Consider the following 15,716-nt stretch of genomic DNA (forward strand, 5'->3'; position numbering starts at 1 on the left):
ATGTTGCCTAAAATAAGAGAAATATGCCCCCTCTGAAGAACGTGTAATCTTGTAGAACATGATATGATATTAGCAGTAGAGGAGCTACAGTACATTTACTGATTCTTTTTAATTTCTGTTTTTAATTTAGAGGTGATTGTGCTTCATTCATGCACTTTTATTTCATGCTACTTATAACAATTTTAACTACATTTCACAGGCAAAAACTGGACCCCTTAACTATAATTTGGCCTAACTGACAGCTCTGGATAAGACAAGATAGAACTTAATTCATCCTGAAGAACGTTTATGTGCACAAAGTGCCAAACTCGCTTACATGCTGAAATAAATTAGAATACATTACAACTAAAAGTCAAACTAATTAAATATAGGGTGATGACCAGTACAGATGTACAAATGTGGGGTACCAGTTACAATGTTCCAAATTAATACAATCATAGTAATATACAACATTGAAAAATTAAAAAGAAAACAGAATGAACTATATGACGCGTTAATGATCACACTGCATTTAGAAAATGGTGAGGAAAACAATAGGATAATAAAAATAGGAATGGAAACAGTGGATCGACTTTAAGGCACTTTATATGATAGTAGTGCAAAACAATCAATCAATTCTAGTTACTTGACTAATTCAAATGTTATATAAAAATGCAAAACACCCTATAATATATGACACATTAGAAAATAAAACCCAATATTTATTAATACAGTATTTCTCAACGAGTGGTCCGGTCTGCGAGCGACCCATGGTGGTCTGTGCAGATTTGGTAAAATGTGTTTTTAATTAAAACTCATTGTTATTCAAACATTATTATTTGAAGCGGCTGGTTTTCTGTGTGGTCAGACTTCAGCAATGTAGCTAAACAGTTTGCAACACTGCCTGCAATTTACTTTACAAATGATCAGCGTGACATTTGAAGGAAATATGGTGTTGTATCAAACTCTGAGTCACACAAAGGAGCAATAAAGTTTACAGTGACAAGATGGATCGATTGCTTCCCTGATGTCTCAACATAATGTCTCACCATTCTTCCCAGGGGCGGAGCCAGATGTTCTAAACATTCGGGGCTCAGCCCCGGGGGAGGTTTTTTCCTTCCATTTACGGCAGGTATATGCACTATTTTTCAAGTAATTTATTAATAGAATGCCTAAAAATCTGTAAACCAATTATAGTAGTAATTAATAATTAATAAGTTAAACAAACAGGTTAAACAGAACAAACAATGTAAGTATAAATATATGTATATATATATATATATATATATATATATATATATATACACACACACACACACACACACACACACACACACACACACACAGAATGTATTAAAAATAAGAGTAAGAATTAAGTAATGGCAGATTAAGTACAGTGGCATGTAGAGCCAGAGGTGGGGTGTGGAGAGAGTCAGGGTGGTTTCTTGTTAAGGTGGGCCTTGTTAATAAGGCTAGTGGCGAAGGGGGAAAAAAACTGTCCTAGTGACGTGAGGTTTTGGTCCTGATGGACCTCCGCCTCCTCCCAGAGGGGAGTGTCTCAAAGAGTTTGTTGCCAGGGTGGGAGGGGTCAGCCACAATCTTTCCAGCACGTTTCAGAGTCCTGGTGGTGCAAAGGTCCTGGAGCAGCAGCAGATTGCAGCCAATCACCTTCTCAGCTGACTGAATGACACGCTGCAGTCTGCCCTTGTCCTTGGCTGTGCTAGCAGCGTACCAGATGGTGATGGAGGATGTGAGGATGGACTCAATGATGGCTGTGTAGAAGTGCACCATCATTGTCTTTGGCAGGTTGAATTTCTTCAGCTAAAAGCAGGAAGTACATCCTCTGTTGTGCTTTCTTGACGAGGGAGCTGATGTCCTGGGAGATGATAGTTCCCAGGAAATGGAAAGACTCCACAATGTTAATTGTGGGGTCACAGAGGGTGATGGGGGCAGGTGGGGCTGAATTCTTCCTGAAGTCCACAACCATCTCCATTGTCTTTAGAGCATTGATATCTAGATTGTTTTGCTTGCACCACTTCACCAGGTGGTCAGCCTCCGACCTGTAGGCGGACTCGTCACCATCAGAGATGAGTCCGATGAGGGAGGTGTCGTCCGGTCCTGTGGTCCTTGGCTTCTTGGGAACAGGGATGATTGTTGAGGACTTGAAGCAGGCTGGCACGTGACATGTCTTCAGCGAGGTGTTGAAAATGTCTGTGAACACTGGAGACAGCTGGTCAGTGCAGTGCTTCAAGCTGGATGGGGAGACAGTATCTGGTCCAGCAGCTTTCCTGGGGTTCTGTCTCCTGAACAGTCTGTTGACGTCTTCCTCATTGATAGAGAGAGTCGAGAGATCAAATGAGGAGGTGGAGGGGGGGACCTTTAAGGTGGGGGAGGTGGAGGTGATGCAGCTGGAGCTGTTGGGAGGTGTCGCAGGGGATGGTATCAGGGAAGACCCTTTGTTGGGAGGTGTTGATGGGGATGGTTACAGGACTGACCCATTGTCCATCAAAGCGACAGTAGAACTCATTAAGGTTGTTGGCTAGGCGTCGGTCGTTGGTGGAGTGGGAGACTGTGGGCTTGAAGCTGGTGATCTGTTTGAGCCCTCTCCAGACAGAAGCAGAGTCGTTCGCTGAGAACTGGTTTTGGAGTTTCTCAGAGTACCGTTGTTTAGCCTCTTTCACTGCCTTGCTAAACTTGTACTTTGCTTCTTTAAGTCTTTCTTTGTCCCATTCACACTCCGATGGCGCAGCATCGGGAGCAATTTGGGGTTCAGTGTCTTGCCCAAGGACACATTGACATGGGACTGCAGGGCCAGGGATCTAACCACCAGCCTTTGGATTAGTAGGCAACCACTCTACCAAGTGAGCCACAGCTGTGTGTGTATGAGCGGAGACTTGTGTGTACTCATAGAACCCATTTTCATACAGATATCTGGAGGTCAGAGGTCAAGAGACCCCTTTGAAAATGGCCATGCCAGTTTTTCCCTTCCCAAAATTTAGCCTAACTTTGCAGCGTTATTTAGTTTCATATTATATCAAAATGATGATTCTTTTTTTTTTCATTGGGTAAGTGGTCCTTGGACTGAAAAAGTTTGAGAAACACTGTATTAAATGAAATTATAAAATACGATACAATCGATAGAATTACCACAGTATGTAAAATAGTGGAAATTAGCTCCATCCTGACCAGATGCAATATTAAAATCAGTTATCATCTAACATAGTAAAATAAAATGTTAAAGGTTATATTTAGCATAAATAATAATTTAAAGTAAAGTAACAGTATTCAACATTTTTGAATGCAGGTTTTTACTTGTGTGGGAGAAGGAGTATAAGGAGTATTTTTTACAAACCTGTACTTGAGTTAAGAATTTGAATATTTTCTACACCACTGACAGTCAGGCTGTAAAGCCCCACCCACCACACACAAACCTGTATACTGTGCACATTTACAACAAAACAACCTGTGCAGCAGGTTGGCCCAGTTGAGCATTGGAAATAACAACTAATTTCCTTGTTTCTAAACTTATAACCTATAACCATACCTAACCAACAACCGTATGTTTCGGTTTATGTCTGAAGAGCTGTGATTTCAGGAAAGCACCGTCATTTTTCTTTTGACTTCCTTCTCTAAAACATTATTTGTAAGGGGAGGTCAAAGGTCACTTTATTCAAAACATCTCAGTAATTCTATGATGGAAACCCAAAAGAGTAACTACAGCTTCCTGCAGGGTGTTAGCAAAATAAGTAGACCTGGTACAGAAACCTTAACCTCTTTTGTTACTACACAGATAATACAGGATTTCACAGTCATTGAGTTTCTGAAATACAGTCCCTGTAGGTCAAATAATGCTTAAGATAAAATCTGCTAAAATACTATTTATTTTCACTGTTCAATTCAATCCTGTGTGACTCATGTGTGTTGTAATTATCATGAGTATGTGCCACACCAACAGGTGAATTCCAGAGCCTGTGTGCCTCTGTGGCTCCTTTCAGGGAAATGTGGATGGAGGACTTCCTGGTTGCAGCAGGGTGTAGACTAGGCTTGTTTTACTCACTCTTACTTCCCCGTTGGCAGAGTGTGGAATGCAGCAGATATTGAGGTAGAGCTGGATACTGACTGAACTCTCACTGGCCTCTCATTTAGGAGCAAAAGGTAAGCAGTCTGAATGTAAAGGATTTTAAAGTTTCTCTGATAGAAAATGTAGCTTGTATTAACTGAACTGACTGATTCTAAAGGTACAAGGAAGTATTGTAGTAAAAGTAGTAAAATTGTGAACAACTTTAATGAATAACAGTACACTTTCTCCGTAGGTTTTCTCTTTTATACTTTTTAATATTTATTAATTTGTTATTTATATAAGATAGTTAACAGGTAAGGTGTGGGGTAGGGATTTTGTGTGTGTATTCATGTTTGACCCAGCCTACATATCTTTTACTCTACCTTTTTCCACTTAGACCAGCTGTAAATCCAGACAAATTCAGTAATCCACTGGGCTTATAACTATCAATATTCTAAGAATTATAGTTCATTTTGTGTAAAGTCCTTCATGTTGGCTTATCCAATTACTATTTTATCTAATCTAATATATTTATTATGTAATAAAATAATAGGAACGTGCTTTAAATTTTAATAGAAAGAAAACTAAACAGGAGCAGAAAAGAAATCCACAAATTTTAATAGAAAGAAAACTAAACAGGAGCAGAAAAGAAATCCACAAAAACATACAGTGATAATGCAGAGCTAAGATGCATGGAAAATGATAGTGGTGTAACATCCTATCAAATCCCACTCAAATGAAATGTAAGTTATAGGCTAAAACTATTTTAACGATACATATTGCTTCAACAGACGTAATATTTATCCCAATCAAAGATATGCTTGTGCTGTCACTCTAATACATATGTCAGAGGGTGTGTTCACCTCTGTTTCTGTATTACATCTAGGATCTACACCAACTTCAAAGACCTTTGGAGCTCTCTTTAATTCATGTCATGTGATAGAAAGAGAAAAAAGAAATGTGATAATAGCTTTTATTTAAAGTAGTAGTAAAGGTAAAAGCAGTAGAACAAGGTTATAAGTTTATCCTTTACCAAAATGCCATCACTAATTTTACAGGCAGAGACACGAAACTCATTTAATCTTCCACCATTTTGAACAACTCTCAAAAAAGCAAAAGCAAAGACAAACCTCCTCTGTTGTATATTTACGTCTGTTATCCTGTATTTTGCCTTCCAGAATGCTTTACACTGAGTTACTGCGGTTGTGGGATGAGGCGGTGCAGGCGGTGGATGCCAAGGACTGGCATGGAGCTCTGTTCAAACTCGAGGAGATCAGTGAACCCACATCTCGCATATTGTTTAATACTGCCTCAGCTCACCTGGTTCTGGGACAGCTGGCCCTGGCCCTGAAGGTCTGTGTGTTGTGTTGTGTTGATAATGAAGAGATTGGTAGGGGGGGATCCTGAAATTTCTGTCAATACTTTGAAGTGTACTAGAAACTCTCGACATCACTACTTTGCTATTTCATTATAATTCCCATAACAACCCATACCGTTTGTGGTACATATAAAAGTTTATATAAACAACTAATTTGTTAGTTTTTTTATATTTAATAAATCATTTTCATATGCTTTATAGATCAGTTATAAGCCAAGAACAACAACGCCAACATCACAATTGCTATAGCTTTTTAGTTTATCAGGAAGACCACTTCAATTGACTATTTTTCTGGGAAACAAAAGCAGAGAATCTAGAGTGACATACATTCATAAAAACATTATTAAAGCTATAGTGCGTAGTTTCTGTCGCCCCCATGAGGAATACTTAGTAATAACAACAAAACAATGAAACAAGCCTTACGTGATCGCGCACGCGCCCCCAACCCTCCTCCAAGTAGTTGCTAGTAGCCAAGGAGGACATGGAGGATTAAAAAAACATGATGGACTCTTCAGAAGAGGTAATTATCTTCATTCGAGCTTCTGCGCGGGAAAGTCACCAGGACACAATCTTCTGAACATCGCCATACTGACAAATACAGAGAGAGTTGTGTGGAGTTGATAGTCTTAATTAGCTTTGTAGCAACTCATTTGGCAATGGCTTGAATGTAAGTTAACGGACGTTCATTAATATCAGAAGTTACGCACTTAAGATTTAAGATTTGCAGCTGCAGACTGGATTATTGTAAGAGGAGATGTTTTTTTAGAAGGTAAATGGTCAGACTGTCCATTAGCGATTTTGCTGATGAATTAACCAAAACCCAAGTTTTATAACGCCCCATCATAATATTTGGGATGTATGGGACTTCACAGCTCCACAGCTATGTTTGTCTGTGATGAACTCGTCTGCCATTAGTGACGTTGTTAGAGGGATCATTTTATAACTAGAATGTCAAAATGCAAGCAGCAGCTGACTCTTGATATTAAACCTCTATCTGCTGTCTTTACCCTTATCAATACGTTAGAATATCACTGCTAGATATTTACACTGTAAAAAAGGAAGCATGTTGTAATACTTGTGTGTGTCCAATCTCAATTTGTCTACCCCCCTCTGTAATGTCCAGGCTTTAGACCTCGCCATTGCTAAGGATGCACGTCTTGCTGTTGGCTTCTTCCAGAGAGCAGCAGTGATGATGCAGATTGACAGGTAGGGGGCAGCACGCTGTTCTAAATACTGATTTATAATCTACACTACATTAAAGTCTTTTGAAACTACTATGGCACTATGTTGTAAAGTGTCACAGATTATGCTGATGTCTTAAAAACAACATACTCAAGAGAATTTGATTGGAAGAGAAAATCAGTGTGCTCTTTATATGCAATGGTGGCCGCTTTTCACAAAAAGTTGCATAGTTTAGCTCTAAAGCACATCAATTAATTCATGCATGAATTCATAATAATTCATGTACCCTTACCGTAAAGTGTTACCAGTGTCTAACCAACAACACATACACACATGCACACACACACACACACACACACACACAAACACACACACAAAATTGGCCCGTGTAACGAGTATCTGCGTCACATTTTCATGGCTGTGGTTTGACTCTCCACGGTTCTCATGGGCTTTATTTAAGTCCTAACGTGAAAAAGCTAACGTGGTTTAATGTACCTAAACAACGATCAGTGATCACCAAATTTCTCTCTCATATTGCTCCTCATAACCACTGAAAACTGTCAAAAAATCTAACCCAAAGTCCAATTATAATGGACGTTATCTGACATTAAGCGTTTCTGCTTCATTGAGGCTATTGTAAGGAAAAAGCTTAACGTGGTTAAATGTACCTAAACAACGATCAATGATCACCAAATTTCTCTCTCATGTTGCTTTTTCATGTTTTAGAATGTCCCCATTTCCACCCAGCGCGCATCCGCTGACTTTCCAGCGGACCTAGGGACTAGTTAAAATAAGACAGAGGCATTGCAACAATGTTTGCAAATATAGTCTACATTGTAACGCTGGCTGCACAGATTATGCAGACGCAGACCGCTACGATTGACTGACACACACACACACACACACACACACACACACACACATTGTTAAAATCATACGCTGGGCGCTTTATTAGTCTTTCTACATGGGTTTAGTTAATGACCGGGCTATAATAAGACCACGTTGGCTATGTAATCGCTGACAACCAGGACAATTTCATAGTGGTTGTAAACCGGGACATTTTAGCGTCCCGACAGGCTTTTCTCGGGACTCGGGACACGCAACTCAGAATCGGGACTGTCCCGGTCAAACCAGGACGTCTGGTCACCCTACTCATACCTGCACTGTAAATGTGAAGCTACAGCCAGCAGCTGCTGAGCTTAGCTTAGTTTAGCATAAAGACTGGAAACAGGGGGAAACAGCTAGCCTTGCTCTGTCCAAAGTTGACAAGATCTGCACCTCTAAAGCTCACATTTGGCATGTAATATGGGTGGTTATGTGCTGGACAATTTTTTGCAGTCACTTCCTGGAGACTTTTCATCCCTGTTAGGTTGCCAGGCAGCAGAGAACAAATTACTGTACATGGCAGAAAAAGTCTGTGCCATAACAACCCTGTAACACCACAACATTTGTGAATTTAATTTTAGAGCTTTTGTAGGTTTCGCATTTTCATCTTGAAAACTGTTTTTCATCCATTAGCCTACTGTGCATCTGTGTCTGTTTCTGTGTTGCTGTCTCTTCAGGTTGGAGGAGGCTCTGTCAGACTGTATCTGGGCACAGAAGCATATGAGAGGAAACATGGTCATTGACTACAGACAGCTGGGACTACGATTCAAACTCTACAGCTGGCAGGTCTGACATTCAGCCTCATACACACATACACACTGCACTACACACCTACATTCACACAGCGGAACGGCAGCCTTCAGCATGCTTCCTCTGACAAATTACAATGGAAAAAAAAGTAAAACCAATCCCATTAGATCTGTCAGTACTGAGGAATGAAAACTGAACTGCTTTGTCATCACCTCCATTACACCGTCATTGTTTAGTTCAAACAGTACACCTGGAAGCTAACAAAGCCTCATTGAGAAGAAAAGGTTACATAACATCACATATTTCTGACAGTACAGATAAGACATGCTCTAGTTGCCCACATACAATGCACCTGGGCTTGTTAACGCTGGCTTAGTCTAGCTAACATTACAGCCAGGGTTTGAAGTGACCATCATATATACATACATACATTTTACGCACAGACAGCTTCAAGGTCCAATGAAATGGACACTTAAACATACAACAAAAAAATCCTACTTCCTGTAAAAAGCTGCATCTTTAGTGGTGACCTCGTACTGGGTGTAAATCAGTGGGTGTCAATGAAAGATGCAATCAATAAAGTCATCAAAAACGTTTTATAAAATGTGTTTGGACTGTAGAGAATTTTAAAAGTGGTGTAATTGCATAAAACATTGATGGAAAGTTTTAACTGCACACAATTAGATGCTTTTCACCCTAGGTGCCACAAAGTAAGACAAACACATGTAGACAGGAGTTGACCCAAGACTTTTTTACTCAAATTCATGAACGCACAGACAAAAAGATAAAGTTGAGCAACTAGAGGAAAATAAGACAAAGAACTGGAGTACCCGGTGAATTTAAGCATCTGTCAAGACTCTGAGCTGTCATATAAACACTCACACAGTCTACATTGCTAGCTAGATAGCTAACAGATAATGTCTGTTTTGTAGGAATACATTTGTGTGAATATCACAAGGTGGAATTTAATGTTCCTAAACAATCCTGCCTTTCTGCTTCCTATCGAATCAAATTGCCTGTTTCTACATAACTGATTCAATGGAATTAATCAAATGTTAGCAAGGTATTGATACCATTTCATGGAATCTTTAAATAATGATGGTTCATAATGTGCAAATACCACGAAATAACACAATTTTAATGCGTCTTGAACTTAAACCTACTAAAATATAAAACATTGGTGTTTTCAATATCATTTGAATGATCAGCTAAGAGGCTGATACATTTTGAAAATAATGATAAAAATACAGACTCTTAGTTGTTGAAATGTCTCCATCAGTAACAGAAGCAGCAATTGTTTTGCTGTCATCACAGGGAACCAATTCCACAGAACAATATCTTAGTAATTATAGCACAAATAAAAAATTGAACAAACTGAACTGGAGGATCTAAATCTATACATAAAGGACCCAAGCATCACCAAGGTAGTTTGACAACTTAAAAAATGGATAAATAATGCAGCATGCTACATTTCTCTGATAATAGTTTTGTCAAATTCTCTCCGGCTATATAAATCACTGCTCCAACTTTAGCATCGAATGCACTGACATATCACCCTGATGATTACTTGAATAATAATGCTGCTTTTTAGCCTTTGTAGCAGAAAAGAGTTTGCTGATAGCTCCATCCTCCAGTGTCTTAAAACTTCAGTGCATGGGGAATTCAGAAAGTTAGTTTGGAAAGACAGACATGTTATTTAAGTGTATATTAATTCATTGGTAATGGCCCCCATATTGTGGTAAATTATGATGTAAAATCTCTGTAAGTGGGTTTTCACACAACAGTAAAGACAACAGCAGTATTACCGTAACAGGAAGGAACTGAAATGTATAATTGTGATGTGTCGCCCAGGTATTATATAATGCAGCAGCTGTGTACTGTCGGATGGGCCTGTGGGAGCAGGCCAAGGAGGTCCTGCTGACAGCCTCCCAGGAGAGAGGAGGAAGTCGAGGGGGAAACATAGAGGTGGCTTTGGACAGCGTCCTGGTGAGTGTCACAACTTTCAGAACAGACCTGAAAAGGACATGAGTTAGACTTTGGTGACAAATTTCCAAAGTCAACTGCCCCTGCACTGTTTTTGTTATTTTGTTTGTTGTTTGCATTTCTGCCATTGTCATTTTTTTCATAAAAAAAATGAAAAATTTACTCTTTTCTTTAAGACACAATTAAATTGAAACTTTAACATCCTGTGACAAGAATAAAAAGTGAAAAATAACAGTGAACTGTGCTCCATTTGGTCATGCTGATGTGCACTTACCAGGTAGGTAGCAACAAGGGCAGCGAAAGCCATTTATCTTGAGGGCAGGTTTATCATGCAGTAGGTAGGTATGATGCTGTACAGTTATTGAACTACAAAAGTAAATCTAAGGAAGGGCATAATTATAAAAATGTTAAAAAACTGTCTTTCTGCGCCACCATCACTTTTGCCAAACTTTAATTTCATCTAAAATTGACCAAACTCCAGCCTGTGAAGCCTGTGTAATGAAATCCCACCTTTCTGTCCCCTCTGAGATCAATCAGCTTTCCTCTTCTAAAGAAGCTTTTTTTCTTAGTATTTTTTTTTTTACTTTTTATTTAATCAGGTAAGTGTCACTGAAATATTCCTGCAGTTTTGCAGGAACGCCCTAAATACACTCACTCAGTGAAGCGCTCAATGGTGTTTTAAGCCCCCAACGTCGACTTCAAGGCAGAACTGCGACCGTCAATTTCAAGGCATCAAACCCTAACCTTAATCGCTCTAACCTTTAGGCCACCACTGCCGACTTAAGAATGATATCTCACTGTGTTTAGTTCCACTCAAAAAAACGGTTTCACATAAATGACATTATCATAGGAAGTAGTGGGGCCATTTCATTGTGTCTTAAAGTGATAGGTTTAGGTCACAGTTTTGTAGATATTCATGACTATGGTTATTCTAAAAAATGGTTTAACAACAATTTCACAAAACAAATACAGAGTGTTTAGGTCAGAGCTTACTCCAAAAGCCCAGAGCTGAAAATTAAATTCATTTTTCCTCTAATTGCTTTTCTTAAATATTCTGACTTAAAATAATGATTTTAGAATTCTAAAAAAGACACTTGGGAAACACAGTACAGATGTACACACAATATCGTCATTTGTATTACAAAAAGAACACTTTACTCTGACTTCAATAACAGAGGGAAGAGGTACTGGCTCCTCTCCTGGTGCCTGAGAATGTGGTGTTTCGTCCCAGGAAACAGGATGTGGAGCAGCTGCAGCAAAGAGACTTCCTGGGCAAATCAAAGGTAGAGTGTCCCCATGGCAAATGTTGTGTCATGGGTGTATGGTAAGATGCTTGAATTACTCCAACTTGCTCTTGTTTACTTTTATACTACTAATGAGAGGAAAAACCAAAGCAAAATGTTGCAGAACAGTAATGTATAATGCTCTGCTTGCAGGTGATTACCTCCATGATTCCCAATGATGATTTTGGAGGCTTTGAACCTCTGAGGCTGCAGGTACAAATGACCACAGTGTCATTATGAATAAAGATAGTGTTGTCAGTCACTCCCTTTGCTAACTATCACTCTGTCTTCACCACAGAAACCTGGTTTCTATGAGCCTAAGGTGGATGGAGCTCAGTGAGTATTATCACCATACATATAGAAATATTATTAACCTGAGCTGTTGAACTACACATTATAGTATAGCAATATTGCTTGTAGATGTGTGACTGATTTTGTCTTTTCACCACCTGTAAGGGACTCTCGATACATGCGCATGCGCATCCCTTACATGGCTCGGGTCCCGGGACAGCTGACTGTGCCGGGAGGGGCCACAGTGTTTTTATTTGGCGAGGAGGACAGGGATGGGATGGCAACTGTCATATATGATGGACAGGTGAGTAGAGAGAAAATGTATGAATCTATAATGAGACAAAGACGCAGTGTAAATCTTATAGACTGATTTTGAGTTGTGTTGGGATGTTTTCAATGTCCTGAGAAAAATCATTGTTTTATTGTCCTATGTAAGGCTGATTATTTTTTTAAAGTTTATTTACATAGTCGGATAAACTGTTGATTATTTTCTCGAGTTTAGTTTTAGATTAGTTGTTTGATCTATAAAATGTCAGAAAATGGTGAAAAATGTCAATCAGTGTTTTCCAAAGCCCAAGATGACGTCCTCAAATGTCTTGTTTTGTCCACAACTCAAAGATATTCAGTTTACTCAATACATTTAATTAAAATACTTTTACTACTACTATACTTTATTCATCCCCTGGGGACAATTTAAAAGCATGAGGAGTAGTTCTGGCAAGTAAATAAACATAATAAAATGCACACAATGCCGTAGAGTTACTGTCACAGAGGAGTGAAGAAACTTGAAAATATTCACATTTAAGAAGCTGGAATCAGAGAATTTAAACTTTTTTTCATTAAAACAATTACCCAAACTGTAATTGATTACCAAAATAGTTGGCGATTCATTTTAGTAATAATTTAACTACATGATTAATGTTTGCAGCTCTACTCTTATGGAGCTTTAACAAATAAAATGTAGATACAATAACATATAAAGTTAGAAGTTTTTAAGTTTTTTATTTTTTGGCCACACATCATTTACATCTTATGACCTTTTAAAATGTTGCCGACAGCTGCCTATACACTGTACAGATACGTAGCAACATTAGCATTCATTTGGAGTCATGTTTGTGTTCACCTGATACATATGAGTCCAATATTCACTCTGTTTAGCTCTGGTTTGGTCTCCACCAACTCCTGAGGGAAATACCTGGCTCATTAGCTGCTAAATGACCCACTTTGTTCACCAGCTAGTCTCTAACTGTGTCACAGTCTGCTGTTTGGTAGCGGGGAGCTGCAGAGGTGGTGGTAATTCATAAAGATGTGTGGGATGATGATTTTGATGAGCTTTAAATTCAGTTTTCTGCATTTTCTTTCTAATTTGCTGAAGTACAGTACTAAACATTCAGATGTTACATCTTTGGTCTACAGTTGTCAAGTCAGTTCAAGTTCATGTGTTGGCTTATATTTTGTGTGAAATTTTGTGTTGGAAGTTGCTAAAAAAAAAAGAATTAAGAATGAATGGATCAATCACACTTATAAACACTCTCTGTTCTGCATTCAACAAAGCGATACAGTGTGCCTGCTTTGAATGTTATCAGCCAATTGAATGGGTGTTATCAGTTGTTATCACCACCATAGATATGAGGCGGTAGGGCCCTACTCTACCTCCTAGTTGTCTCATTAGGCCGTTATCCATTGGTAGCTGGATCATCTCGGAGTCATAACTCAGTCAAATCTAAACACAGACATCATTCACACCTACATTACCAATCAGCAGAATTGACTCTTTCTACTAGTGTCAGGATCTCCACTGGCCATCCAGGATAAACACCCATACGTCCTTTTGAAAATCAAAACCTTACATTTGTACTTAAAGGCCCTTCAGCCTGCTGACTTCTTTTTGACTCTGGGGCGAGACAGGAGCCCTGCTTTCTGAGAGTGAATACCATGAGATGGAATATAAGGTTGAAGAAGATCAGACAGGTATGAAGGCATTTACCCAAACGGGTAGTGCGGGTAAATTGGGAACGTCTGGAGGAGGCCCCTGTCCGACAGACTTTCAACTCACACCTCCGGCGGAGCTTTTCGTGCATCCCTGTGGAGGCTGGGGGCATTGAACCCGAGTGGACAATGTTCAAAGTTTCCATTGCTGAAGCTGCGGTGAGGAGCTGTGGTCTTAGGGTCTTAGGTGCCTCAAGGGGCGGTAACCCACGAACACCGTGGTGGACACCGGTGGTCAGGGAAGCCGTCCGACTGAAGAAGGAGTCTTTCCGGGATATGTTATCCCAGACGACTCCGGAGGCAGTTGCAAGGTACCGAAGGGCCCGAAAGGCTGCAGCCTCTGCCGTGAAAGAGGCAAAGCAGCGTGTGTGGGAGAAGTTCGGAGAAGACATGGAGAAGGACTTTCGGTCGGCACCAAGGTGCTTCTGGAAAACCGTTCGCCACCTCAGGAGGGGGAAGCGGGGAACCATCCAAGCTGCGACAGTAAGGATGGGACGCTGTTGACCTCAACTGAGGAGGTAATAGGGCGGTGGAAGGAGCACTTTGAGGAACTCCTAAATCCGACTAATACGCCGTCTATGGTAGAGGCAGAGCTGGAGGATGAGGGGGGATTGGCATCAATTTCCCTGGTGGAGGTTGCTGAGGTAGTTAAACAACTCCACAGTGGCAAAGCCCCAGTAATTGATGAGATCCGTCCAGAAATGCTTAAAGCTCTGGGTGTGGAGGGGTTGTCTTGGTTGACACGCCTCTTCAACATTGCGTGGAAGTCTGGGACGGTGGTGGTGGTTTTTAAAAAGGGGGACCAGAGGGTGTGTGCCAATTACAGGGGTATCACACTTCTCAGCCTCCCCGGTAAAGTCTACTCCAAGGTGCTGGAAAGGAGGGTTCGGTCGATAGTCGAATCTCAGGTTGAAGAGGAACAATGCGGATTCCGTCCTGGTCGTGGAACAACGGACCAGATCTTTACTCTCGCAAGGATCCTGGAGGGAGCCTGGGAGTATGCCCAACCAGTCCATGTGTTTTGTGGATCTGGAGAAGGCGTATGACCGGGTGCCCCGGGAGATACTGTGGGAGGTGTTGCGGGAGTACGGGGTGAGGGGGTCCCTTCTCAGGGCCATCCAATCTCTGTACGACCAAAGCGAGAGCTGTGTCCGGGTTCTCGGCAGTAAGTCAGACTCGTTTCAGGTGAGAGTTGGCCTCCGCCAGGGCTGCGCTTTGTCGCTAATCCTGTTTGTAGTATTTATGGACAGGATATTGAGGCGTAGTCGGGGTGGAGAGGGGTTGCAGTTCGGTGGGCTGGGGATCTCATCGCTGCTTTTTGCAGATGATGTGGTCCTGATGGCATCATCGGCCTGTGACCTTCAGCACTCACTGGATCGGTTCGCAACCGAGTGTGAAGCGGCTGGGATGAGGATCAGCACCTCTAAATCGGAGGCCATGGTTCTCAGCAGGAAACCGATGGAGTGCCTTCTCCAGGTAGGGAATGAGTCCTTACCCCAAGTGAAGGAGTTCAAGTACCTTGGGGTCTTGTTCGCGAGTGAGGGGACAATGGAGCGGGAGATTGGTCGGAGAATCGGCACAGCAGGTGCGGTATTACATTCAATTTATCGCACCGTTGTGACGAAAAGAGAGCTGAGCCAGAAGGCAAAGTTGAGGTGGTTCGGGCATCTGGTAAGGATGCCCCCTGGGCGCCTCCCTAGGGAGGTGTTCCAGGCACGTCCAGCTGGGAGGAGGCCTCGGGGGAGACCCAGGACTAGGTGGAAGGATTATATCTCTAACCTGGCCTGGGAACGCCTCAGGATCCCCCAGTCGGAGCTGGTTAATGTGGCCCGGGAAAGGGAAGTTTGGGGTCCCCTGCTGGAGCTGCTACCCCTGCGACCCGACCCCGGATAAGCGGATGAAGATGGATGGATGGATGGATGAAGGCATTTACAAT

General features: G+C 41.1%; 1 protein-coding gene across 4 annotated transcripts in view; it reads left to right on the plus strand.

Moving 5' to 3' along the window:
* The first annotated feature begins 4,015 nt into the window (after nt 1-4,015).
* noxa1 (NADPH oxidase activator 1) overlaps nt 4,016-15,716 on the plus strand; it is a 36,527-nt gene continuing 24,826 nt past the window's right edge. For 2 of the 4 annotated variants that reach the window (XM_078250323.1, XM_078250322.1), the window contains exons 1-9: nt 4,018-4,134; nt 5,218-5,392; nt 6,541-6,623; nt 8,162-8,270; nt 10,086-10,220; nt 11,393-11,500; nt 11,654-11,713; nt 11,799-11,836; nt 11,957-12,095. In XM_078250323.1, coding sequence (XP_078106449.1) covers nt 5,219-5,392; nt 6,541-6,623; nt 8,162-8,270; nt 10,086-10,220; nt 11,393-11,500; nt 11,654-11,713; nt 11,799-11,836; nt 11,957-12,095 — 846 coding nt within the window. In that variant the 5' untranslated portion in view covers nt 4,018-4,134; nt 5,218. Of the gene's footprint in view, nt 4,135-5,217; nt 5,393-6,540; nt 6,624-8,161; nt 8,271-10,085; nt 10,221-11,392; nt 11,501-11,653; nt 11,714-11,798; nt 11,837-11,956; nt 12,096-15,716 lie in introns of all 4 variants that reach the window. The other 2 variants (XM_078250324.1, XM_078250321.1) reach the window with 2 other exon arrangements.

This window comes from Sander vitreus, chromosome 5 (assembly GCF_031162955.1).
Source record: "Sander vitreus isolate 19-12246 chromosome 5, sanVit1, whole genome shotgun sequence".
Taxonomy (NCBI): domain Eukaryota; kingdom Metazoa; phylum Chordata; class Actinopteri; order Perciformes; family Percidae; genus Sander; species Sander vitreus.